This window comes from Mustela nigripes, chromosome 14 (genome assembly GCF_022355385.1).
Source record: "Mustela nigripes isolate SB6536 chromosome 14, MUSNIG.SB6536, whole genome shotgun sequence".
In the NCBI taxonomy this organism is placed as follows: Eukaryota; Metazoa; Chordata; class Mammalia; order Carnivora; family Mustelidae; genus Mustela; species Mustela nigripes.
In genome coordinates this window covers 16,914,203-16,941,752 of record NC_081570.1, presented here as the reverse complement: position 1 = coordinate 16,941,752, position 27,550 = coordinate 16,914,203, and the positions used below count along the sequence as shown (strand labels likewise).

The 27,550-nt window shown below is 49.6% G+C and overlaps 1 protein-coding gene across 1 annotated transcript in view; it reads left to right on the top strand.

Annotated features, from left to right (window-relative positions):
• Positions 1-10,259: 10,259 nt before the first annotated feature.
• ASAP3 (ArfGAP with SH3 domain, ankyrin repeat and PH domain 3) overlaps positions 10,260-27,550 on the top strand; it is a 48,117-nt gene continuing 30,826 nt past the window's right edge. The window contains 1 exon segment of the mRNA XM_059376613.1: positions 10,260-10,578. Coding sequence (XP_059232596.1) covers positions 10,450-10,578 — 129 coding nt within the window. The 5' untranslated portion in view covers positions 10,260-10,449.

Genomic DNA, 27,550 nt, shown 5'->3' with positions numbered 1-27,550 from the left:
TTAGCCCCCTGTGACAGCTTCCATGTGAGGTTGCCTGGGTGGGTTTCAGCCCAAGGTGCTGAGGACCTTTGCTGGCTGGAGCAGGGGCACACTGTTGGAGGACCCTGGACATCCTCGCCCTCCAGGGAGGAGTTTGGTGAAGACAAACTTGAATTTCTCAGTGTACCACGCTGCCTTGGGTCTGCTTTCAGCTAGGCCAGGGGAGACAGAAGCCCAGGCATTGGGCTCAGGTTCATGGCCAGATCGCCTGTGTTTGTCTCCTGGTTCCAGACAAGTTCCTCACTCCTACTCCGTAAAACAGGGATGATAATAGCACCTACCTTCGAGATTGTTCTATGGCTTATTGCATGTATGGGATGGACTTACACATTAACTACACAAAGAAAGTCTCATAACTGTTATCATTATTTGCATTATAATTTCATGTCATGGGAGACGCACCCCCCCAACCCCCTTCTCAGGAATAGTGGGGTGATCAGCTGTGCAGATGGATTCACACATATACCTTTTTAATATGAATATTTTTACATATTTGCTGAATATCTCTTCAGGAGTTTTCAACCTTTTGTGGGTCTGTGGGCCCTTTGGGACTCTGATGAGAACTATAGACCTTTTCATATCTGATCTATCCATACCCTTCTGGGTGCACAGGGATAGGTCCCTGCAGCTATGCTTGGATGTTGTGGGTGTTGGTGGGCTTCCACAGCTCACAGGGAGCCTGGCCCATGCTAATGGGCACCCAGGGTTACTTGGTCCAGATTCCCGGCTGTGCAGGTTGTGCACTGCCCAATTCTAAGGCGCGCCATGATGTAGACTACAATTCACAATCCTGGCATTGTACAACATGGAGCCTTGTGAACTTCTGATCCAGACTGTGGTTACCCAACTCTTTCTCAAGGGAATTTGAGATCTGAGATTCTAAGATTAGTCTCTACTGGTGGCTTGAACTGAGGATATGCAAATGAAGACCCTTTGGCCCTAGAGAGTAGCTGCTCTTGGTTCTTGAGTACTTTCCAGTTTCTTGTGGGACCATTTAGGTAGGAAGGATCTTGCATAGCTTGAAGCCACAGGACCATGAAGCTCACAGCCTAGCAGAGGGTGGGAGTGGGACTTTACACACACATACACACAAAGGGAGCGAGGGAAAAATAAGGAAACATGAAACATAATGGGGAGGCATGGGAGCCTACAGGAAGGGCACAGGAAGGGAAGGTTTCCTAAGGCAGTGACATCTGGGTCATGAGGATGATTAGGAGATGGCCAGGCGAAGAAGCTGCAAAAATAGTGCAGGGAAAAGGAACAGCCGGTGAGTGAGCAGAGTTGGGGGTCTGGAGGCCTTAGGAACTAAGCAGAGGTCAATTTTCTTCTCCTGAGAGAGAGCATTGAGGAGGCAGATGGAGCTAGATGGGAAGGGGCTCATGGCCTTGCAGAAGAGTATGGGCTTGATTTTAAGGGTGGGGAGAAGCCCCTCATTCCATCCATTTTCCCCTGGTGACTCTCATGTTTCACTTCTAGTCTCTGGTCTCATCTCGCCCCATGGCATGAAATGTGAGTTCTCCACTCCCAGGAGCTCAACCTTGAATCACTAGAAGGTACATCAGTCATGGAGCAGTGGGCGAAGCAAGGATTTAGACATTAGATAAACCTGGATTCGAACTCTATCCCAGCCACTCACTAGTCATGTAACTTTGGGCGTCAGTAAGATGGGAATAATGAAACCTATTTGATCCAGCAAATATTCACAACATTCCTACTATGGACTGTGGGGTCAATAGTTACCATTTATTGAGCTAGGACATACTATGTGCCAGGCACTGTCGCCAAATCCTTTGTTGTTGCTGTCCTTTTTAAAGATTTTATATATTTATTTGAGAGAGAAATTGAGTAAGAGAGAGAGAGCAAGCGAGCACAAGCTGGGGGCGAGAGGCAGAGGGAGAGGGAGAAGCAGACTCCCACTGAGCAGGGAGTCCAATGCAGGGCTCGATCTCAGAACCCTGAGAACCGTCATGACCTGAGCTGAAGGCAGACACTTAACCAACTCAACCACCCAGGGGCCCTGCCAAATCCTTTATATCCATCACATCATTTAACCCATTTCTGTAACATTATGAAGGAAATGCCACTGTTCCCCCATTTTATAGATGAGAGACTGAGGCCCACAGAGATTAAGGCATCTACTCACGGTAGATAGCAAAGCCAGGATTCAAACCCAGGCAGTCTGGCTCCAAAGCCTGGATATATAACCTGGCTTCCCACCAAGCCCTAATAAGGACAAAGAAGTCCATGCTCTCACAGAACTTATATTCTAATAAAGGGAGCAAACAATAAAACATAGACAAATAAGAAAAGCAGCATGTTAAAAGGCGTAAGGGCTAAATAGGAAGAAAAAAAAATAGAACAGGGGAAAAAATAGAGTGATGTAGCGTTCAGGGAGAGATAGGTGACTGCACTTTTAAATGAGATGGTCAGGATAAGCATCATTAAGGTGGTTACAGTTGAGCTAAGACTGGAAAAAAGGTGAGGGAGTTGACCATGTGGATGTCTGTGGAAAGAGCATTCTGGGCAGTGGAAACAGCAAGTGCAAAGGTCCTGTGGTGAGTGTGTGCCTAGTACATCTAAGGAACAAGGAAGTCAGTGTGGCTGGAACAGAGGTGGAGAACAAAGGGAAGAGTAAGAGTAGACAAGGTCAGAGGGAGGCGGATTATGTAGGGACTTGCAGGCTATGTAGAAACTTGCCTTTTTGTCCGAGTGAAATGAAGAGCCATTAGAGGGTTGGGTTTTTTTTTTTTTTTTTGGTAAGATATATTTATTTACTTATTTATTTTGAGAGAGAGAGAGCAGGGGAAAGGGAGAGACAGAACCTTAAGCAGACTCGCCGTTGAGCACAGAACCTGATGCAGGGCTCAGTCTCATGACTCAGATCATGACCTGAGCTGAAATTAAGAGAGTTGGGCACTTAACTGACTGAGTTCCTCATTAGAGGCTTTCAAAGAGTGAAATTACATGATCTGACAGGATACATTTTTAAAATTTTTTAGAAGATCTTATTTATTTATTTGACACAGAGAGAGGCAGTGAGAGCAGGAATACAAGCAGGGGTAGTGAGAGAGCGAGAAGCAGGTTTCCCACTGAGCAGAGAGCCCGACGAGGGACTCGATCCCAGGACCCGAGGATCATGACCTGAGCCAAAGGCAGATGCTTAATGACTGAGCCATCCAGGAGTCCTCTGACATATTTTATTTAAAGGATCATTTGCTTCTCTGTTAAGAGTAGACTATAGCAGAGTAAGGATGGCACCCAAGAGACCAATTTGAAGCCTCCTGAAATAATCCAGGCAGGAGATGATATGGCTGAAATCAGGCTGGTAGCAGTGCAGTGATGAGGAGTGGTGAGTTTAGGATCTATTTTGGATATAGACGCGAGAGATTTCTCACTGTGGGAAAGGAGCTTTGGGAGGGAAATCTAAAGTTTGGCTTTGGATACACCAGGTTCAAGATGCCCCATGTGCCCTCCAGGAGCGTCAAGGAGGCAGATGGATATAAGGGGCTGAAGTTCAGGAGAGGTTCAGGCTGGAGTTTTAAGTCTGGGACTCATCAGGATCTAAATGGTATTTAAAGCAATGGGGCTAGATGAGATCATCAAAGGACTGAGCACACATAGGAGAGGAAATGACCAAGGACCGGGTCCTCAGTGTTAAGAAACCAGAAAAAAAAACAGGAAGAGCTGATATGGGAGGTCCAGAAGCCACCAGTGAGGGAGGCAGAAAATCAGGCAGTGTAGTATCAGGCCAGCACTGAGCACTGGCCACTGGGTTCAGCAATGTGGGGGCACCAGTGACCTGAATGCGAGCAGTTGCAGTGGCTAATGGGAGTGAAAGGCTGATCCCAGGTAATTTAAGAGAATATTAGAGTTCAGGCCTCTTTCTGGAACTCCTGGTATTGTCCCTGGTGGCTCCACGGCTCACGCTTCTAGGTCTCTCCAAGCTCGTTTTTCACCCTTCCCAGCACTCAATCCCAGCAGCACCCTGGGTTCTCCTCTTGACAGATGCAATTTGCCTGGGACCCCAAATCAAGTACAATATACCAATGGTGCCAGTGAGTGATGTCCGAGCAACTGCTCCTGACTCTGTACTACTCGGGGCAAGCAGAAAGGAAGAGAATCTATCTTCAGACGTTCTCTTTAGAAAGTGATGACACTGGAGCCCCTGGATGGCTCAATTGGTTGAACGTCCAACTCTTGGCTTCAGCTCAGGTCATGATCTTGCAGTAGTGGGATTAAGTCCTGCATCAGGCTGTGCTCTCAGTAGGGAGCCTGCTTCAGATTCTCTCTCCTTCTCCATCTTGCTGTTGTGCTTGCGTGCTCTCTCTCTCAAGTAAATAAATAAAATCTTTAAAAAGAAAATGATGACAATGAAAGAGAGCATTTGCATTAGGTACCCCAAACACTGGGATCCTTATATTTTTCTCCTCTATTCTGCTCCAACATAAACATAACCTTGGCCACAACAGGATATTAAACACCTATTGATTACTCAAAGATTTCCCCAAGCCTGGAAACTTAGGGAAATTCTCAGTTTAACTGAATTGTTCACATAATACTTCAATAAAAGCAAAGGGTTGGGGGTGGGGTTATGGACATTGGGGAGGGTATGTGCTTTGGTGAGTGCTGTGAAGTGTGTAAACCTGGCGGTTCACAGACCTGTACCCCTGGGGATAAAAATATATGTTTATAGGGTGCCTGGGTGGCTCAGTGGGTTAAGCCGCTGCCTTCGGCTCAGGTCATGATCTCAGGGTCCTGGGATCGAGTCCCGCATCGGGCTCTCTGCTCGGCAGGGAGCCTGCTTCCTCCTCTCTCTCTCTGTCTGCCTCTCTGCCTACTTGTGATCTCTCTCTGTCAAATAAATAAATAAAATCTTTAAAATATATATATATATATATGTTTATAAAAAATAAAAATTTGAAAAAAAGAAAAAGAAAAGCAACATTATTTAAAAAAAAGCAAAGGGTTATTTTACTAAAAAGAAAAATACTAAAAATTAAATTATTAAAAAATTAAATATTTTACTAAAAAGAAAAATATTTTACTAAAAAGAAAAATCCAGGAGCGGAACTGGATACAGTGAAGACAGCAGTGACTTTCAATGACTCCAGCGGCAAAGGGAAGCCGGGAAATGGGGCAGTAGCTGAAGGGAGAAGAGAGATCAAGAGAATTGCTTCATCACAAAAGCTGTTAGGGCATGCGTCTGTGCTGATGGGAGCGGATTTTCTGTATCATCTTTATCCCCGCCTTGGCTCATTCTGTCCCCAGCGCCCTCAAATCCTTCAGGGCTCAGCTCAGGTGTCCTTTCTTTTCTGAAGTCTCCTCAGCTTCCCTGAGCCCCACATTGAAAGGGTTCTCTTCCCCTCCTCACCCCTCATTCCCATAGCTCCTCTTCAAGGCCAACTACAATTTGCATCTTATGATGATTTGAGTTCAAGTTCCTCCAGAATCTCCCCATATCGTGCCAATCTCTGTATCCACACCTTCCCCACTGCTCATCTGCCACTCAGGAATCGGCCTGGAACTGCGTGGTGACTGTTTGTTGAGTGAATAAGTAAATTTCCGGGAGTCAGATTTGTATAGTTTGGCCCAGGGACTTAGAGAAATGGCTATTTTATACATAATGTGTCTCAAACTCTTCCCTTGAAATAGCCCTAGTAAAGTTGAATTGTTTCACAGGGTGGTCTGGGGGCATAACTTGAAGCAACTGGAAATTTCCTTGAAGGCACATATTTTCTCTGAAAATTCCCCCAAATTTCGTAACTTATGCTGATAGGGTCCCAGGTTTATCTTATTTCCCCCAAAATACTGTAATTTACTTACCATTTGTTATTTAATTCCCCCTATTTTTATTTATTTATTTATCTATCTATCTATCTATCTATCTATCTATCTATTTATTTTGACAGAGAGAGACACAGTCAGAGAGGGAACACAAGCAGGGGGAGTGAGCGAGGGAGAAGCAGGCTTCCTGCAGGGCAGGGAGCCAGATGTGGGGCTTGATCCCAAGACCCTGGGATCATGACCTGAGCGGAAGACAGATGCTTTAACGACTAAGCCACCCAAGTGCCCCTTCTCACAAAGATCTTGAAAGCTTCAGAAGTGGGCCACAAGAGTAACATGTGTCTCTCAGTCTGAGCATTTGATAAAAGATTTGACCTTGAAGTAGTTGCTTTGCAAGCTAGTAAGGAATTTGTTAGCCTGTTAGATATGACGACAGTGTTCTGCCTCTAGTGGGTGGTATGTTTTAATTATAGGAGAGAACACATGGAACATTTATATCTACTCAATTTGCAAGAAGCAACATTTTCAAGTTAGGTAGCATAGTTTGGTGATAAAACAAAACAAAACAGGCTTCTGAGTCATGCAGACCTGGGCTGGAATCTGGGTTCTATTGCTGGTTCATTCTGATTTTATACTAATTAGCCTCTCTAAGCTTTAGTTTTCCCACCTACCACACAGAGATGTTAAGAATAATGTTATCTGCCTCCCTGGGTTGTTGGGGGTACTGAGCAAATTATTGCTTGTAGCCCTTGGCATTGTGACCGGTACATAGTAAGTGCTCAGTAAATAAACATGTGGACCAGAGACCCAGATCGGCAAGCGAGTGATTACAGCGCACAGTGGGAGGTGTTATAGCAGGGCATAGCACGTCCTGTGGGAATCTCCAAAAGGACATTGGGGACGGCTTCCTGAAGCAAGTGACATTGAATTTTGGGCAGCTGAAAAGAGGTTGGGGAGTATTACAGGCAGCAGGCGGTATAGCGAGAGGTCTCAGATGATGTCAGGGACAGAGGGTTGGGGTGAGAGATAAGGCTGTACATGGCAGGAACGACAAGATCGTGCAGGACCAGCGAGCCATGAAAAAAAGTTCATCTTTCACCCAGAGAGCAATGCGGACCATTAGACAGCTCTAAGCACAGCAGTATCAGATCAGACATGCAAGACTGGGGGCAGGGAGACCTGTGAGGAGGTGAGAGGTAGCTTGGCCTGGACTGGGGTTGGTCTGGAGAAGGAGAAGGTGGCCATATTGGTGAGACATTGGAGACAGTGATAAGACTTGACCAAGTGGAAGTTGGTGGAAAGAGATGGAGAGGATTACCCTGTGGTGGTGCAAGATGATACCTTTTACCAAGACAGGGACAGAGAAGGAGCCAGGGCCAGGGGCAGGGTACAAGATGGTGAGTTCAGTTTTAGACAACGTAGAGTTTGAGAGGTCTGTCTGTGAGATATGCATGTAAGATATGCACCATCCCATGGGCCACTGGATCTTTAGTAAGCAGAGAGGCAGGCAGAGAGAGAGGAGGAAGGAGGCGTCCTGCTAAGCAGAGAGCCCGATGCAGGGCTCGATCCCAGAACCCTGGGATCATGACCTGAGCTGAAGGCAGAGGCTTTAACTCACTGAGCCACCCAGGCACCCGGATTCATAGATCTTAAGCCAGAAAAGAGTCGGAGCTGGAGCTAGAGCCTTGAAAGATGTGGTAGGCTCAGTAATGGCCCCCAAAGACATGCAGGTCCTAATCCCAGGAACCTATAAATATTATCTCATATCCAAAAGGAATGTTGCAGTTGTGATTAATGTAAGGATCCTGAGATAGGGAAATTATCGTGGATTATCTGGGTGGATCCTAAATGTAATCACAAAAATGCTTATAAAATGGAGACGGAGGGAGATTTGACCACAGACATGAAAGCAATATGATATGACACAGAGGCAAGATGCCCTTGAAGATGGAGTAAGTTGACTATAAGCCAAAGAAGGTGAGAAATGCAATTCTAGAAGCTGGGAAAGGTAAGGAAATGGATGCCCACCGAGTACCTTCAGAGGGAGTGCAGTCTTGCTGGTGCTTTGATTTCCACACGACGAAACTCATTTCAGACTTCTGACCTCCAGAACTGCAAGAGAATAAATGTGTGTTGTTTGCAGCCACCAAGTTTGCAGGAATTTGTTACAGTCCCGATAGGAAGCTAACACAGAAAACATCCACATTAATGGTGTGAAGGAAGCTGGTGGGGATGGATGAAAGTGTCCAGAAAGCCTGGGCAGAGTGAGAAGAGCAAAAGGTCTAGAAGGGAGCTCCCAATGATTCCAGCATTTAAGATACATGCAGAGAAAGTACATCTGAGAAAGGGCCCCGTGCAGCGGCCAGGGAGGGAGGAAAACCACCAAGGAAAAGAATTCTCTCAAAATTCAAAGGAAAGAGTTTTTCAAGAAGGAGGGAGTGATTAATAGTGCAAAATATTTCTAGAGGTCAAGAAAGAAAAGTGCTGGTTGCATTTTAAGAGAGAGATCCTCGTTGACCTTGAAATAACTCTGGAGGGATTCCTGCTGAAAACAGACCTGAGTCAGTTGAAGGGTGACTGAGTTGTATTTCACAGCATATTTGTCTTGTCTCCTCCAGCAGACTGTACACAGCTTTTCAACATTTAATTCTATTACAAGTAGTATATGCTCCTTACAGAGAAGTTAGGAGATACGGATTCACCAAAAGAAAAAAAAAAAAAAAAGACTCATAATGTCCTCAGCCGGTGATATCTTAGTGTTTTTTTTTAGTGGTTTTTTTTTTCCCTATGTAAAGTATGTAATAGTCTCAATCACCTTATGGAGTAAAATATTACTAAGCCGGCCACTTTAAGAGTAGAAAATTTAGGTTTGGGGGAGCCTGGGTGGCTTAGTTATGATTTTGCCTCAATCAGGGTTGTGTGATCAGCCGTGTTGGGTTCCCCACTGGGCTTGGAATGTGCTTAAGATTCTCTCTCCCACTCAAAAAAAAAAAAAAAAAAAAAAAGAGAGAGAGAGAGAGAGAGAAAGAAAAAGAAAACTTCAAGTTTAGGGAAGCAAGCAATTTGCTCAGCCGCACACAGCCGGTCAACAGCAGCAATCACGATTGGAACTCAGATCTATGAAATTCCAAAGCCAATATTCTTCATCTCAGGGCTTCCCTGATTTATTTTTTTAAATTAATTAATTAATTTTTAAAAACCTGAATAAATCCTTTCCTTAGGACTTCAGGCTCCAGAACAAAACCCAAGTGGATTTCTATCCTGAACCCCATTCCTCATCCGCCCAAGGAAATAGGTGGTTTCCAAGAGGTAAGGGTTAACAGTTGGGAAGAGTGGCAGTCTTCAGGCCAGTACGGACAGTGAGCAGGGTTGAGGAGTGAAAGGCACGATACTGAGCCCAGCAAGAGTGAGGGCGCGGTTGAGAGGGTCCGCAAAGGGCGAACGGATTGCTCAGAGTTTATTCGTTACGCGCACGTGTTAGGTTCTTTCCTCGAAACTTCACAGTTTAGTGGGCATCAGACTTCTCACGTCTTAGAGAAGGAAACTGGGGTTCCAGGAAGGAATGTACCCGCCTTCAGATCACACAGCCACCCAAGGGCAACGAGCCACACAAACCCCACGGCGAACCAAGGGGCGGGCGGGCGGCTCCGGGGGAGCGCAGACTGGAGGCCAAGAGCTGGGCGTGCGGCGCAAGGGAGTGGTGCAGTTGGGAGCGGAGAGGGGGCCCAGACCAGGTGGGCTTGGTGGAGAGATGGGGGCCGGAGTCGGGATGAGGCCGAAGGGGCAAAGTCACGAGGGCTGGGAACGAATCCATAAGAGAAGACACAGGGCGCAGGCAGGAGGGACGCGGAGGTGGGGCGCCCGCGCAGCGGGAGGGTAGCAAACTTGGGAGGCCCAGGAGAGGGCCGAAAGGGGGCGTGGCCGTGGAGGGCCCGAGAGGGAGAAGTGGCAGAGAAGCTCGCAGGCAGGCCGGGGCGGCGCGGTCGGGAGGAGCTCTCTGGGGCTGGGCGGGCTGGGAACCCTGCAGGGGAGCCGGGGGCGGGGCCGGGAGTCCGGGGCAAAGCTCTCAGGGCCTGGGAGGCCTGGGGGCGGAGCGGAGGAGCCCGGTGAGGTCTCGAGCTCCGGGGCCCCGAGTCCCGGTGACCGGGCGGGGCAGTGAGTCAGGGGCGGAGCTCTGAAGGGATGGGCGGCCTGGGGACGGGGCCGAGGAGCCCGGTGAGGGGCGGAGCTCCCGGGTTCTGAGGCTTGGTGGCCCGGCGGAGGAGTCCGATAGGGAGCCGGGGGCGGGGCAGTCAGTCAGGGGCGGAGCTCTCAGGCTGGGAGGTCTCGGGGTGGGGCTGGGGAGCTCCGCGAGGGGCCTAGGCGGGGCAGTCCAGCCTAAGAGGAGGGAAGGCCGGGGGCGGGGCCTAAAGGCCGGCGGGGTGGGGAAGCTCTAGGCTCCCCGGACGCGAGGGATCGCGGCTGTGCAGGGCGAGGGCAGTCGAGGGCGGGGCTGCGTGGAGGGGGCGGGGCGTGCGGAGGCCCCGACGGCGCTCGCGGTGGGCTGTGAGGCCAGCCCAGTTCCGTGCAGCGAGCGCCCCCCGCGCCCCGCTCCGGCAGTCCCGGCGCCCTAGCCCCGCGCCCGCCATGCCCGAGCAGCTCAGCGTCGCCGAGTTCCTGGCCGTCACCGCGGAGGACCTCAGCTCCCCGGCCGGGGCCAATGCCTTTGCCGCCAAGATGCCCCGGTGCCGGGGGGCGGCACTGGCGCGGGAGGAGGTGAGGGGGCCGAGGCGGGAGGGGTCGGGGGTCCCGGCAGGGCCTCGCTTTGACCTTCACGGGCGTGACCGTGATGGCTTTTACCGCGCCCCAGAAACCTGACCCCTCTCTAGATCTTTGAGAACCGAGTGCATCTTAAACATCGGCGACCTCACTGTCGAGTCCGAAGGGGGGCCCGGAGTGACTTTTTGTGCGGCGGGGGGGGGGGGGGGGAATGGGGGCTTGAGGTCATCTCGATGACAGGCTTCACAGGTCGGGGTCATAACCCCAGTGCTCGTGTTGATCGGCCCGTCGCATGCATGTTTGTTCAGCGCCTCACTGCATCTGTTTGGGTTTTCGTCTTCGGAGCCCCACGAGTTTGCTCCCCAAGTCACTCCCCTCCTGGAAAACAGGCCTTTTGCCTCAGTCTGAACTTAACTTTTCCGCAGCTTCAGGGAGGCCCCCTCCCCCTGGCTGCGGGTTCTGAGATTTGGCCGGCGCTTGTGGAATGAATGCGAATGAGAAGGCGCCAGGAGCCGGGGTTCACCTTGGCCAGGCTCTTGGCAAGTTTGTAGTCTCCCCTCCCCTCCCCTTTTCTCTTTGTCTTTCCCAGCAACGCGTCCCAGGCCTTTTCTTTCGCCCTTGCAGGCTGCCCCACCCCATTCCCGTCTGCAGTTCATTCCTACCCCCCACCCAAACGGACCTGCTGCACGCTGGCTGGGGGGGGGGGGGGGGGCTCCTCTGCCCCGACTGTTCTAGGGCAGACACCCTGTGGCTTTGGGTCAAGGGAGGATAATGGGGTTGTGCACCTCCCTTTCAGAGGATGCCCTGAATTGGGTGGCATTTTTGACTTTACCAGGAGCTCTCATCTCCAGTCTTCACCATGAGAGTCTTGACCGCCCACTGTGTGGCAAATAAAAAGCTCAATAGTTCAGAATACTATTGGGCCTTGGCCCAGTGTCTTGGGCCAGTGTCTTGAGGAGTATCTCCTTCTCCCCCTCTCCCTGACAGGCTGAACCCTCATCCCAGAGTCTGTGCATCTCTCTGTAGGGGTGTTAGAGGAGCGTGGGAAGAGCATTGACTTGCGAGAGGCAGAGCTGTGTTCAAATTCTGGCCCTGCAGTTTGCCAGCTGTGTGAGCTTGGGTGTATGACCTGAGCTGTTTGAGCCTCACATTTGAGATCTATAAAATGGGATAATAATGTTTACCTCACAGGGCTATGGTATTATATGAGTCAGTGTGAGTAAAGCATGCATCTTTATAAATGGAATGATTATCAGGTTGATTGATGGACCTTTTTAGACGGTGACCGGTTCTCTTTTGTTTGTCCTCATTTCTCTCATAGAGACTAGCCTAGTACATTGCACATAGTAGGGTTACAGGCTTTCATAAAATAAGAAGCAGCCGTGGCGCCTGAATGGCTTAGTGGGTTAAAGCTTCTGCCTTCAGCTCAGGTCATGATCTCAGGGTCCTGGGATCCAGCCCCGCATCGGGCTCTCTGCTCAGCGGCTTCCTCCTCTCTCCCACTCTGTCTGCCTCTCTGCCTACTTGAGATCTCTGACTGTCAAATAAATAAATAAAATCTTAAAAAAAAAAAAAAAGAAGAAGAAGCAGCAGCCAATGACCTTTTGGCCTCTTTCCTCAGGCAGAACCAGTAACTTGAAGTCCCCGCACTATGAATGTGGATTCTGTGTTTCTGGGAGGTTCACGGGGCAACTGTCGTCCTGATGGGAGAGTGCTGCCAGAGGTTTGTCTTCATGGCTTCACATTCCTTGACCTGGAAGAGTTCAGTGCCACTGGCATCATTAGGGCTTTCACAGTTCACCCTCCTCTCTGGGTTGTTCATTAAAAATGTTAGATCAGGAGCCGGAGAAGGGACTGTACTATGAACCTTTCTCCAGGGACAGAAATGGCCATTTATCCTGTGCATCTGGCCTTGCCTGGGTTGGTGTGTGTTAGTACTTGTGTGTGCTGGGGAATGAGCGCGGGTGGGAGGGAGTATGGGGGGGCGCCCCTTGGAACGGGTCTGGAGGCTGTCGTAGACTCCGGTCAGGACTCAGCTTTGCCCCAGTTCAGGCCAGACAAAAATCCAGCCTCGTTTGCATTTAGGACTTTGGTTTGGTCCGTGTGACGGTTTGTTTTCGCAGCAGAAAGCCTGTGGCACCCAAACACAGCTTTCCTCTTCAGTGTTTTAGTGTCCGAATAGTTAGCATCTGACCTTTGGATTGGACTTTCCTGAGGTTTCCTGTTTGATTTTGCATTCATGTTTATATTTACATGCAGTTTGATGCTGGCATCCACCCACACCCCTTCCCCCCAGCTTCCCCCCCCGCCCCCACTCCACCGTACCCCCATTCTGGGCATGTCTAACCCACCCCCTGGCTTGAGGCTCCATTTGGCTGAATTAAAATGCAACAGGTTCTTAAAGCACACCTTCCAGTCCCCTATGGCTTCCCCGGGAGTAACTAGAGACACTGTGCTGGGACTTGTAGGACTCTTTAGGTCCTCTAGGAAGGACCCTTGGCAAGCCACTGAACTGGAATGTCAGCATTGAGCAGCCATTTAAGATAGAGGTCACCTAGGAACTCTCATCTAAGTTGTGAAACTGATGTCCAGAAAGAACAAGAGACTTGTCCGAGCTCCTTCCTCTGGGTATTAGAAGAATTGACATTGCCATTCAAATATTCTAATCCCTGGTCCTATTCTGTTTCCTTCCTAAATCCAAATGCCTGTTTTCCCTACGTAACTTTTCTGAACCTTAATTATTCTACCCTTAAAATGGGTCTAGTAATCCTTCCTTGCTTTCCTCTCTAGGTTGTTAAAGCTTTGTTTTTTAGATTTTTATTTATGTATTTGACAGAGAGAGACACAGTGAGAGAGAGAACACGGGGTGGGGGGGAGGGAGAAGCAGGCGTCCTGCTGAACAGGGTGCCTAATGCTGGGCTCGATCCCAGGACCCTGGATCATGACCTGAGCTGAAGGCAGACGCTTAACGACTGAGCTACCCAGGCATCCTAAAGTTTTTTGTTTTTAATTGTGAAACACTGTACAAATGTGAAGGAATATTAAGACAAATAAACCATTCTGTCAACCACCTCTTTCCTGTTCTGGGCCCCTTTACAGTCATCATCTTACTAGTAATCACAAGAACACAGGTGAAAATGGACCCAAGAAGGTTAAGTCAGTCACCTAGTGACTGCCTTAGTCACTACTATCACATAGTGGCTATGTCTGACTCTAAGTATATTCTTTATCCAGTTCTCCATGCCATCTCTGGGCCAGGCACCAAGGACGTAGAGATGCTGCTCTGGTTTGATGGCTGGTTGGGAGATGTGCCTGCCTTAAGGAGACGAGTAGGAATCCCAGGAGTCTGTCCTGAGTGCCTAGAGAGAAGTACAGAAGGAGGGGCACCTGGGTGCCTCAGCAGGTTAAGCCCCTGCCTTCGGCTCAGGTCATGAACTCGGAGTCCTGGGATCGAGCCCTGCATCGGGCTCTCTGCTCAGTGGGGAGCCTGCTTCCTCCTCTCTCTCTGCCTGACTCTCTGCCTGCTTGTGATCTCTCTCAAATAAATAAATAAAATCTTAAAAAAAAAAAAAAAAAGAAGTACAGGAGGATGCCATAAGAGGTCAGTGGGGTCGTGGGGGAGAGAACAGTGAGGATTGGTGCAATCATTGCGAGCTTCCTGGAAGAGGTGACTTCCAGATGGGTCTTGAGAAATGGAGGAACTCCTTCATTCAGTGGAGAGGGTACGTGAGTGAATTTGGAGATGCGGGAAGAGAGCATATACAAGGACCAAGTAAACTATTTTGACCGATGCTAAGAATTCATGCAGTATTGTGTATCTCAAACTACTACTGAGCGTGTATCTCCTGCTAAGGTATTAGATAAAAGCAGTCTTCCACGGAGAGATCTTCAAAGGCTTGCGTCTCATATATTTATTTGAAGGTCAATGAAGTTTTAATTGCACAAAGGACATGATAATTTTTTATTAAGTTTTAAATTTTAATTCCTAGATAGTTAACATGTAGTGGTATAAGGACATAATAATTTATAATTAAAACATATAAAAACATAACAGAAAAGGCAGAATTCACCTCTGATCATGCTTCACAATCCTTATACTCTCCCTGGAGGTATTTGCTGTGGAAATGTGTGTGTTTCCCAACATATGACCTCAAAGAAAATACATTATCGCAAGGGGGTGGTAATTAGGAGGAATGTTTGACTCGATTAGTATCATGTTCTATATCACATAGTTGACGTTTTATTGGAGTCAGATTTGTCTTGTCCTTTGTGACTTGCTTTTTTTTTTTAATCTTGTTTTAGAAAGAACTTTGTTGCTAATACTCTTGTGACTTCTATTTTCTGCTCTATTGTGTCTTTATTTGTTTTACAAAAAATAATAAAAATTATGTAATCTTTGAGGTTGTTTGCAAGAAACATAAGCCCTCTCAAGCTGCTGATGTTGAAGGGAAACTTGTTTTAGGGAATTAGAGGGGCCTCAGGGGACTGAAGCGTGGTTAAGTAATAGTAGACCGCATCAGGGCCTCACTTGAGGCTGGGAAATCATCAGAAACAAAGGGAACTGCTTCATCATTCTGGCTGCCCTGCCTCTGCTTCTTTCTGCGCATCTGCTCACTTGTCATCACACAGGTCCCAGAAGGTATCACATAGTCGTCTGGGGAAGAAGGCGGCTTCAGCCCCATATCCCCGTGACCTCACGTGTCTGAAGGTAACCACGCTGGCCTTGGGTCCCACTTCCTGGTTCCTGGTGGAGAGGTTGATGGCCTGGCTCGGCTTCTGGATTGGTTCTAGAAAATGGGGTTTCCACCCCTGGTTTCACGTGGCTACGGAGACCTGTGCTGTGGGAGGGAACACTTCCCAGAGAAGAGGGGCAGAGCTTGGAAAGTCCCCACCCCTCCTATGCACAATCTAGGATCCAGGGAGAGGCACAGTTCTCATCCTGTTTTCTGCCTACTTGGATATCCAGGTGTTAGGTGGACCCCAGTTTCAAAAGCTCAGGTTTAGTGGAATTAAAAAGATGGAGAGCTAGGGGCATCTGGGTGGCTCAGTTGGTTGGGCCACCAGCTCTTGATCTCAGGTTGGATCTTGATCTCAGTGTTGTGAGTTCAGGCCGTGAGTTGGGATCTGTGTTGGGCGTGGAGCCTATTTAAAAAAAAAAAAGATGGAGAACTAGAGGGTGTAGCATGACTTAGAAGGCCATGACTGCCAATTTGTCACTTGGGCTTTTTGCTGGACACGGGGGACCAGTGAACCCAATCATGTTGTCCAAGGAATGGATGAGGCCAGTTCTGCTAAGGGACACAGCAGCCAGCATAAGGCCTTTGGGACTGCTCGGTACCAGGGCCTGTGGTATGCACTGGGTGGACACATTGCTTACTAAAAGAAATAGAGGCCTTGCTCCATTGCGCTTTCAAATCTTCTGGGGAAGACGGCTAGTAAACAGATTAACAAAGTAGGTAATTGCATGTTGTGATGAATGGCATGAAGGCTCATCCTCCTGGCCAAGGCCTTCCTTGGAGCTTGGTCCTGGGCCCTCATTTCTTTGCATGCTAGCCCCTCCCCGGGCAATCTCATCCACACCCTCAGCTTCGGTCCTCTCTCATCTTTAAGCGACTCACTAACGCATTGGTATATCCAGCCCAGACCCTCATGTTCAACGGCTTGCTTGGCCATTTCACTTAGACATCTCAATGAGTCCAAAACCACACTTGTGACTTCCTACACAGGCTGGCCTTTCCAGGATCCCCTTCTCCAGGAGTGGAACCTCCCTCTGTACTGTCACACCAGCCAGAAACCTTGTACCTCCACATGCATCCTGCATCATCAAGGGTCACCAGTTCTGTAAATATCTCCGCAGCCTACTCACTTCTATACATCCCAACCCCGTCCAGCCCACCATCACGTCTCCCCTGGTGCTCCTAACTTGTTTCTCTGCTTTTATTCTAGCCCAGTTCTCCCTAATAGCATTGCATGTCCCTCCTTTGTGGCACACATCAGAGATATATTTTGTATTTATTTATATAATGATGTTATTAAAATCTGATTACTCACTAGATTTTGAGTTCCATGAGAATAGAATCTAATCTCACCACTGTACCCCTGGTATTTACCATAACACCATTGTGGGTGCTCAGAAAATATTGGTTGGATCATGAATAAATAAAAGAGGAAAACTAAAAAGGAGCATACTAGAGAATAGTGGTGTGAGGGTGTTCCAGATTGGGGGAACAGCTTAAGCAAAGGCCCTGAGGCAGTAAAGAACCTAAAGCATCTCTGACACCAAAAGGAGGCCAGAGGGACAGCAGCTTAGTGATGAGGTGTTGGAAGACCAAGATCAGATGAGTTTGGGAAAGCAGGCAGGGGCTTTCAAGCTTGTAGGCCCTGGCAGCAGGTTTGGATTTTATCTTTTTTTGTAAGCAAGCAGCATGATCCAGTTTCCGTTCTAGAAAGGTCCTATCAGCTGCCTTGTGGAGATGAGATCAGAGGGAGCAGGAGAAAACCCAAGGATGCTGTCACAGCTGTTCATGGAAGAGAATGATGGAAGTGTGACTAGGGCCGTGATTGGTGGAGGAGAGAAGTGGACAGATTCTAGAAGTATTTTGTAAGTAGTAACTAACATCGAGACTTGTTGATGGAGTGCATGTAGGGGAGTGGTCAAGAAAGGCTCCCAGATTCCTAAGGAAGAATGCCATTGACCCTTTTCTAAGAAGGAGAAATCCGGGGGAGAGACAGGTTTGGGGGAGAGTCAGGAATCCTGTTTGTACGACCTTATAGGTCTTTGAGATACCCCAGTGGAGAGGTCAGGAAGGCGTTCGGGTATGAGTTTATTTCGGGTATATGAGTCTGGAGATGAAGGGAGTGAGGGAAGGAGAGTTGTCAGAGTTGAGATAGCGGGTTTTGAACTTGTATCTGTGTAAGAATCACCTGCTGGCCTCCTCAGAGAGTCTAACTCAGTAGCTGTGTCTTTCTGAGGTCTCTTATTGCAAGCGATAGAAACCAACCTGAGCTTCTTCACACAAAAAAGCAGTTCACGGAAAGGGAATATTCAGTAGGTCACACAGTTTCTGGGAAGCTGGAGAGCTGGGGTGAGGTGGCAGCCAGGCTCTGAGCCAAAATCACTCCGCTGAGCCAGTTTGGCGAGGACACCGCTAAATGCCACAGCTCGTTGCTGCCACTGTCCTTGGAGACAGGGCTCCTTCGTGGCTCTTGCCGATGGCAGGAGAACAGATCTTACCTCTCTGCTCCCGACTCGGAGTCTGCAGCGAGTGCCTGCTCCGCCGAGTCCCGCTCGCTCCTGGACCCTAGCTGCAAGGGAGTCCGGAACAGCAAGAATTTGGACTTCACAGCTTTTGCCAGAGGCAAGCTCTGCCAGGACTTGCACTGCAAGTAGTTTCATAGATGAAAGAAGGAGACTCATAAGCTGGCCGGTGAAAAGTGGCAAGTGTCCCTGGCCGGTTTGCTGGCGGGCAGGAGGGTTTCTGAGAATCTGCATTTTGATCAGCGTCCCAGGAGATGCTCTTTCAGACGGTCCATGGACCACGTGGGCTTACATCGCATTAGCTGGTGTTTAAAGCTGAGGGAATGGATGAGATCCCCCAGGGAGAGGAAGGAAGAGGGCCCTGGGTCCAAGCTCTGGGGAGCTCCAGGGCCAAGAAGTTGGGAAGGAAAAGAGTAGCTAATGAAGGAGATTGAGAAGGAGCTGCCAGTGGGGAAGGAGGAAACTCAAGAGGGTGCAGAGCCCCAGAAAACTGGAGAGGAGTGTTCCAAGGAAGGAGCCATGCTCAGCTCAGTCAGATGCTGCCTAGATGTCCAGAGGCAAAATAAGAAAATGGCAGACACAACGTCTGAGCATGGCAACATAGAAGTCGATGAACAGGTTAGGAGCCGGGCCAGTGCTGGCTTCCCCTCTGTACTGGCCTGGACCGATTCAGGGAATGGGCTGATGAGAAGTTGTCCTGAGATGGGGAGCGGAGATGGGATGATGGCTGGGGACCCGCGCCAAGAGGGTTTTCCAGGATGGGCTTAGAACGTGGCCCCGCCTCAACTATCCTCTTCCCGTACCTACCTCTGGACAAGGGCAGAGGGTCTTCCTGGAGTGTCTGCCTCAGGCTCAGTCTTGTAGAGTCTCCCCCTCTCTCTAAATTTCAGTCTTCAGTGTTCACTTCCTTGCCTCATGTTCAGCTGTTTTGGGACACTGAGGTGACACAAGCAGGTCTGAGGACAGACACTGGAACTGCAGGGCGTGGCAGAAGGAAAGTGCTTTCCCTGAAGGCCGTTTGGTAGTCCAGTCCTTAGACAGATGTTGTTGCTAGAAGATCTTTTTCTTTTTCTTTTTTTTTTTTTTTCAAGATTTTTATTTATTTGCGAGAGAGAGGGAGTGAGCAGGGGGAGGACAGAGGGAGAGGGAATCTCAAGCAGACTCCCCACTGAGCATGGAACCCAATGCGAGGCTTGATCTCATGACCCTGAGATCATGCCCTGAGCTGAAACCAAGAGCCAGATGCTCAACCAACTGAATCACCTAGGCACACTGCTAGAAGATTCTTTCCGTGGGCCTAGTGCTTGGGTCCAGAGCACATGAGGCATTGAGGTCTGGGGAGGAATAGTGACTTCCCCAGGCTCTGGGGCAGAGCCCTGGGAACCCTCTGTCCTGGGAACATTGTAGGGACTGGGCCTCACTGGGGTCAGAGTGGGCCTCACTGTGGAGCGTACTGGAGGCTGACCTGGGAACAGCTGCTAAAGGTTCTCCAACTCAGATGGCTTTGACCTTGACTGAGCTTTTAAGAACTTCAGTTGCCATGGGCTCTACCCGGACCCACTTTATGAGAATCTCCCAGGGGTGAAGCCTGGTCAGGTGAGGAGTTCAGAAGTTCCCCAGGCGACTGATGAGCAGTGGGGGTGAAGATGATTGTGGTAAGCCCTGGCATGCCCCTGTAAGGTTGGGAAGGTAGGTTCTGATGGCACGGAGACCATAGGACAAGGCCCTGTCTGGAAAGGAGAAGGACTTAGGCCCATGGAAAGCTGATCGACAACCCACAGCATACAGGGATGAGGCTGAGCTCTATGCAGAGAGTCCGGGGACTGACGTCAGACAAACCTGGGTTTGAATTCCCTTTGGCTGTGTGACCTCAGGCAGATGACTTCACCTTTCTGAATCTCAGTTTCCCCATCTGTAAATCACAGCCAGTGATAACACTGTCACGGGGTTGTTCAAGGGGATCACAGATAAAGTACTAGCATATCCTTCGCACGTGACAGATGCTTAACTTTTTAAAAAATATATTTTATTTATTTATTTGACAGAGAGAGAGAGAGATCACAAGTAGGCAGAGAGAGAGGGGGAAGCAGTCTCCCCACTGAGCAGAGAGCCTGATGTGGAGCTCGATCCTAGGACCCTGAGATCATGACCTGAGCTAAAGGTAGAGGCTTAACTCACAGAGCCACCCAGGTGCCCTGATACTTAACTTTTTTAGAAGTCCCTTTTACTAAAAGCACAATTCCCCCCTGGGCATAGGATACCTAAAGAGATCAGGAGCCACACAGGGAAAATGAGATCATTGCAACAGGGTTTATGAGTGAGCGCTCAATGGTCTGGGACGTCCTAGCACCAGAGTCAAAAGAGGACTCTTGTGTCCCCTCCAGGTGTCCAGGAGTGAAGAGCCCAGCCCAGTCCTGGACAAGGCAGCTTCTTCCCTCAGCTCTGCTCTTTGTTGCCTCTCAACCATTCTTCTTCAGCAAACATTTACTGAGACTGACTGCACGTCCCCTCCCCTGGGTTGCTTTTAGGAGGATTTCTTAAAATTGGGATAAAATTCACCATTTTTACCATTCTAAAGCATGCTGGTCAGTGGTCCTTATTCACGGTGCTGTACAAACACCACCTCTTACTCCAGAACATCTCCTCACCCCAAAACAAATACCGTGTTCCTTAGAGTCACTCCCTGCTGCCCCTCCCTGAGCCCCTGGCCACTCTCTGTCCCTCTGGATTGGCCTGTTCTGAATATTTCATATCCATGGAATCCTCCAATATGTAGCCTTTTGGGTCTGGCTTCTTCTCGTTAGTGTCATGTTCACATGGTTCTCCCATGTCATCTGGGTTGCTTTAAAAGCAGTAAAAATAGGAACGGCAAACACAGCAGGCAGTGCTGTGCGCACTTCCTGAATCCAATCACTGTAATCCCCATAAGGAGGCGAAGGCACAGAGAGATGAGTAGCTCAGTAAACAGGATCACCAGAAAACGTCCAGGATGCCCATGTGATATCTGGGATATACTTATCCTAAAAAATTAATTCATTGATGATCTGAAATTCTAATGTAACTGCATGTCCTGTGTTTGCAAAATCTGGCAGCTCTACTAGCCTAAGTGGCAAAGCCAGGGTTTGGACTTGGCAGTTCGAAGCCCTTGGGAGGGCCTGACCTTTCACCCCATGGGTCATGCCTGACTGACATGATTTAGCAGGTCTCAAGTGAGGCTCTGGTACGCTCGCTTTTTGAAGTGCTCCAGGTGATTCCCCTGGCAGCCTGGGAGTTTGGGGCCGAGTTCGCTGGGCAGGAGAGCTAGGCTGCCACCCTCCCTGTGTGCAGGGCGCTTCGCTATAGGCTGAAAGACCTGACTGCATTCAGTCTTATGAGGTAGATGCTGTTATTATCCCATTTGACAGATGGAGAAATGGAGGAACTGAGAAACTAAGTCAACCTGCTCCAGGTCACATCATTGACCGTGATTTACAGATGGGGAAACTGAGATTCGGAAAGGTGAAGTCATCTGTCTGAGGTCACACAGCCAAAGGGAATTCAAGACTATTGGAAAGAGAATTTAGACCTCAGAACAGGGCCGTGATCGTATAGTGGTTAGTATTCTGCATTGTGGACCTCAGAACAGTGTGACATCAGAACAGTGTGATGTGAAAGCTGGAGTCCTGACCTCCTGCTGCTTTTTCTTTGTTCCCATAGGGCCTTTCATCCATTCATTCACAAACGTTTGCGGCTACTCACGTGGCCCTGTGCTGGGGGCTGTGAATGCAAAGCCAAATGAGCCAGTCTTCAGCCCCAGAGGGAAGTCAGACGTGTGGTACAGAAGGGCCATGAATGCCCGGATAAAAGACAGAAAGGCAGGAGGGATGGGTTCTGGAGGGGTAAGTTCTGTTGAGGCAGGGAGGAAGTAACCTAAGCAGCCTCTGGGAAGACTAAGCTTCTAGGGCGGAACGGGGGAGGGCCTGTCCAGGCAGCCGGGAGAGCGTGAGCAAAGGCTTGGTGGCTGGCAATAGCCTAGCGTGTTGAGGAAATTGCAGAGCTGGGTAGGACTGACATTTATGGGATCCGTGATGGATATCCCGTTGGGTGCAGGGAAGGGACTCATCCAGGCCAATAAGGGAGCCAGAGAATGGGAGGCGGGGGGCTCTTGGCTCCTCTATTCAGGGAGGGCAGGCAGGCCAGGCTGTCTGCAGAGCTGGGTGGAATTCAGGGCTTGGGGCCAGGATTCAGCTGGGAATCCAAGGCGATCGGTCCGGCAGAGTTCTCGCTCTCTTAGCTCATCACTGCCTAGCAGTCTCCCGAGAAAAATCCCAGCCAGGAAACTTGGGGTTTACAGAGGGCTCAGCTTACGTGGAGGGTGCGGCTCCCTTCCTGCAACCCCTCTTCCTCCCCGCTTCCCACCACCCTGCAAGGGGCAGCTGGTGAGGCCTAGCAGCTTCCCTGGCCAGGGAGACAGATGCAGGGGCCCAACCGAGGGGGCCCCCGGCCAGTCACGGGCTCCAGCCGCGCAGGAAGGAAAACAGCGAGAGGCTGAGGGACCCTGAAATAATAAATGTCAGAGCTGGCAGGAGCCTTCCGCATCCCGCCCAGCCCCTTCGTTCCAGACTCCAGATGGGAGCCGAGGAGTCAGTCTGGGAGGGAAGGAGACTGCTCGAGGTCACAGCAGGGGTGGGGGTAGAGCTGGGCCCCTGGTCCTGGCTCCCAGGCTCTGCGGTTTAGCTAGGACAGAGGCTGCAGGCAGGCAAGGAGAGAGGAACCTGGAAAGAGCCCTGCCCTGCTCCCTGGTACCTCCTTCTGACTCCCCCAGCCTGGACTCTTGGGTTCTGGGGGGTGGGGGCTTTGCCCACCTAGATGAAAACCAGTTGGAGATGTGCTCTCGCTGGTGCCCGAGGTTTGAGCAGCCTTGCGGGATATGATTAACAGGACTCGGGGTCCCAGAGCATCCCCTAGAAGGGGAATTAGCACTCATGTCCCTCAACTCTAAGGTGTACAGGTGAGGAAACTGAGGCACAGAAGGGCAGCACATGCTCAGGGAGACCCAGAGGGGCTAGTGGCTGAGGCAGGCCTAAAATTCAGTCCCTTTCCCCTCCTTCAGAATGTTACTGCATTACCTCTGAAGCTGCCTGACATCCACCATTAGAAAAAATACGGTCTCATTTAATGTTCACAGTCGTGCTGACAGAGCTAACAGGCTCGGCCAGGTGGGATCTCGCTCATGGTTTGCTATAGCATGATAATATGCGAGAAGGCTCTGGAAACTTCGGGCTCTACCCTTCCTGGAGCTACCTGTGGCACCTGAGCCAGTTGCCTCATCTATCCCAGCCTCAGTTTCCTCATCTGTAAAATGGGAAGGATAATAACTACCTCGCAGGGCCGCTGGGAAGAACAAATGAGGGAAGCATCAAGTGTCTGGCCCAAAGTGGTCCCTCAGTGGGAAGGGGGGATGGATGGTTGGATTCACGTTAGTAAGTAGACTCATTCTGGGACTTTGGAGTCTGAGTCCTTCCTGTCGTGTGTGATCGGCTTTGGGTCGGGCCAGGCTGTGTTCCCCTTCACCCTGTCAAGCCTGGTGGATGCGTCTGCGCCCCTTTTCCCCTCTTGGACATGGGTCTGCAGACAAGCCCTGGGGCTGATCTTTCTACCATCGGAATTTACCACGTCACTCCTCTCTTGTCCAGAGCCCTGCGGGTGCTCCCCGTCAGCTGTGGGGTAAAACCTAAGGGTTTGGTTGAAAGAGCCTGACACCCTGGGTCTAAGTCTAAGTTCCACCACCTACCAGTTGTATGAGCCTGGGCAAATGCCAAAACTTCCCTGGGCCTCAGTTTCCTCATCTGTAAAACCTTCTGGGGTCACTGACAGGATTCCATGACATGGGACAAAGCATGTCACCTGGGGTAGAGTGCAACTCTTGACCCTGGGAGTGTGAGTTTGAGCCCCACGTTGGGGGTAGAGATGACTTAATGAATAAAAGTTAAAAAAAAAAAAAAGTATGTCACATGCTTGCTGCACAGCCTGGCATACAGTAGTGCTAGAAGCATCTGCTCAGCTCTCACTGTGACCCTGGTCTCCCAGGGGGTCATTCTGGGCCCTCTCGGTCCTGAGACCTCACTGTTTGCTGCCCCGCCCCTGGTGATGTGCTGCTGCAGGAAGCTCCTGGCTGGTCCCCAGATGTGGGAAGCGTTCCTACCCAGGGACTCTGCCAGGCACCTCTCCTCTCTTAAAGTCGTCTTCCACTGTCTCACTTTGCTCCACTAATGTCTCCTTGTTTTTCAGGGCCCTGAAGAAGCATCACTTCATCTCAGCGTGGGGTGGGTACCTCTTTGTCTGTGTCCCCACACAGGCTTCTCTCCTGCTCTGTGCTCCCCAAGGGTCTCCGTAGCTATCCGAGACCGTGTCCTATCTCCCACACTGGGCACCGTGAGGGCAGGGCCCAAGCAGACATCCCTCTCTCCCCAGCATCCATGCAGGGGCTTAGGGACAGCTCGATGCTCAGTATGTGTGAATGAGCTCCTACTCTGTGCCGGTGACTGGCTAGAGACCTTACCCCAGCTCCTCCCTCTGTCTCACGGGGTGGAAAGGGGCAGGTTTGCAAATCTGAACTTTCCCAGCACACACACCCCTGAGGGTGTGGAGTTGAGCTGGGATTGCCCTGGAGCTGGGTTGCTGGAAATACTTCTCAGTCCCGCCCTTTCCCTTCTTTGCTGGCCACCCACGAAGGGCCCAGTGGGGTTCCCTGCCTGGCTCTGGATCTGGTGGTTAGACAGGTGGACGAGAAAAAGCAAACTTTAGAGCCTCACATGAGCAGGACAGCTCACATTTGCATGGGCTGCAAACTTCCCCAGTCTAATAGGATTTAATTCTCAATGCGGGGTGACTGGAGCATCGGTGACTGTCATTCCCATTTTGCAAGTAGAGAGCCAATGGCTGAGAGACCCTTGCTCAGGGTCTCCGAGCTAGTGAGAAATTGGGTCTAGAATAGACCTGCCTCCACATCCTGTGCTCTTTCCACCACGTGCCTTTTTATAATCAGGCCGCAGAGCATGGAACCTGCCTCTAGCCAGCAGGTCAGCCTTTACCCCTTCCTGCCTGATCCCTTGCCCTCCATTGGCCCTGCGCCCTAGGCCCCTGGCTCCCTCGGGCCAGCTTCTCCAAACCCACTCTTCCGTCCCGTTCCCCTTGTGGAAAGCCGTGTCCAGACAGCTATCCACTGAAAAGAATCAGTTCGAACGTACTAAGGTGTCAAGGGCTCGTTGCAGTAACTTAGTGCAGTGGTTCCCTACCTTTCTGAATATATGGACTCCTGGACGGGGCGCCTGGGTGGCTCAGTCAGTTGAACGTCCAACTCTTGATCTCAACTCGGGTCTTGACCTCAGGGTTGTGAGTTCGGGCCCCATACTGGGCTCCACACCAAAAATGAAGAAAGGGAGGGAGAGGGGGAGGGGGAAAGAAGGAAGGGCCCCTGGTCGTCTTGTATGAACTCTGTACTGTAGAAATTCTCAAACATACCCAGAAGTAGACTAACCCAACTATTATTATTTCCTCAATCTTATTTTTCATGGACGAGCCCTCACTTTTTCCTGAATTTGTAGAGATTCTGGAATGGTCACGGGGACAGAACAAAATGATGCACAACCCCCATTTGCACGTGACCCAGTCCTGTCCTGACCACACCTCCACCCACTTCCCTGACTCTCATCTTATTTTGAAGCAAATGCCAAAGTTTTGCTTAAATTCCAAAAAATGTTCTAAAAAGCAAAGGAAGGTCCGTGCATCCCCTTTTGTCGGTGTGTGTTTTGCACCTCTTAAATGATTTCTCCTCCGTTGTTTTTTGTTTCGTTTTTTTGCAATCCCCTTGTTAAGGAGATCGGTGGCTTTTTCTGTAGTTTCACAGGGTCTGTGCTCACTGTTGCATTCCCCAGGCGTGGGTGCACGAGTTTCTCCGTCTGCATTTCCCGTACGTTAGTAGTTGGATGTAGAAATGAGAAGCCCTGGGGATTTTGTGTGTGGGATTGTTTTTTTGGTTTTGTATTTTATTGTATTTGCATTTTATATATCACTTCATTAAAATTTTTTAAAAAATCACTCTTTTTAGTTATTTATCTATTTATTTATTTATTTGACAGAGAGAGAGAGAGAGACAATGAGAGGGAACACAAGGCTGGGGAGAAAAAGAGGGAGAAGCAGGCTTCCCGCCGAGCAGGGAGCCCGATGTGGGACTCGATCCCAGGACTCTGGGATCATCACCTGAGCCGAAGGCAGAGGCTTTAACCCACTGAGCCCCCAGGCGCCCCTCATTAAATGGTTTTTTTTTTTTAAGATATTTATTTATTATTGGACAGACAGAGATCACAAGTAGGCAGAGAGACAGGCAAAGAGAGAGGAGGAAGCAGGCTCCCTGTGGAGGAGAGAGCCCAATGTGGGGCTCGATCCCAGGACCTTGGGATCGTGACTGAGCCGAAGGCAGAGGCTTTAACCCACTGAGCCACCCAGGCACTCCTCATTAAATGTTTTTTTTTTTTTTCTTTTTTAAGATATTTATTTATTTATTGGACAGACAGAGATCACAGAGAGGCAGAGAGGCAGGCAGAGAGAGAGAGAGAGAGAGGAGGAAGCAGGCTCCCTGCTGAGCAGAAGTCCAATGCGGGGCTCGATCCCAGGATCCTGAGATCATGATCTGAGCTGAAGGCAGGACTTTAACCCACTGAGCCACCCAGGCACCCCTCATTAAATATTTTAAGTGTAACTTGGCTTGCTCTTTAGAATGCAGTATTTTAACTTTCACATTTAATATGTAGTAGATATAATTTAATCTTCTTTGTGGATATGAAAGCTCAAAGGAGCCGGGATTCTGCCCCCTCACAGAGGGACCTCTTTTTAATGTCAGTTTCATTGACCTTCCCATGAAGTCATACTTTTAGCATTGCTTGAGAAATTTGGAAAAGGACAAAAAGTTACCATGAATTCAAGAATGCTTATTTATTTATTTGAGAAAGAGAGAGAGAAAGAATGAGAGAGAAAGCATGAGCAGGGAGAGGAAGAAGCAGGCTCCCCGAAGAGGAGGGGGCCTGACATGGGGCTCAGTCCCAGGACCCCAGGATCATGACCTGAGCCGAAGGCAGACGCTTAACTGACTAAGCCATCCAGACGCCCCCCACTCCACCCATGAATTCAATAATGCTTTTAAAGACTTTTGTGTCTTATTGATCATAACAGCTGTGTACAGATTTGGAAGGTGGTCATGCTAACCTGGGAGACTTTTAAAAATTGGTCTCTGGTGCTTCCTGTAGGTGCAGCTTGGTGGGGCCCAGGTAGGAACTGTGTGGACGTCCAGGGTCTGGGGTCCACAGACTAGAAATGAACTAGAAATGGCATCTCCCAGTTTGGGTCTGTGCATCTCTGCTACTTTGTGGCTGTGTGAATTCAGGCAACTCCCTTCACCTCTCTGAGCCTCACTGACTCTTTGGCCAGATGGGAACAAAAGCAGCAACTGCCCTGTTGGGATGCTGTCCGTCTTACAGGATGGATGTGAAGCTCCTTTAGGAACTGTAAAGTCCTGTAAAAGTGTTGGTTTATATTCTTTTCTCAGTTTGTATTTCCTATGAGACTTGGGGCAGGAAGCTCATCCGACCCTTTGCTCTACAGTCTGTAGGATGAGGAGGTAATGTTAGATTATCGCTACTATTCTGTGATTTAGTCCTTTGGGAGACAACATCA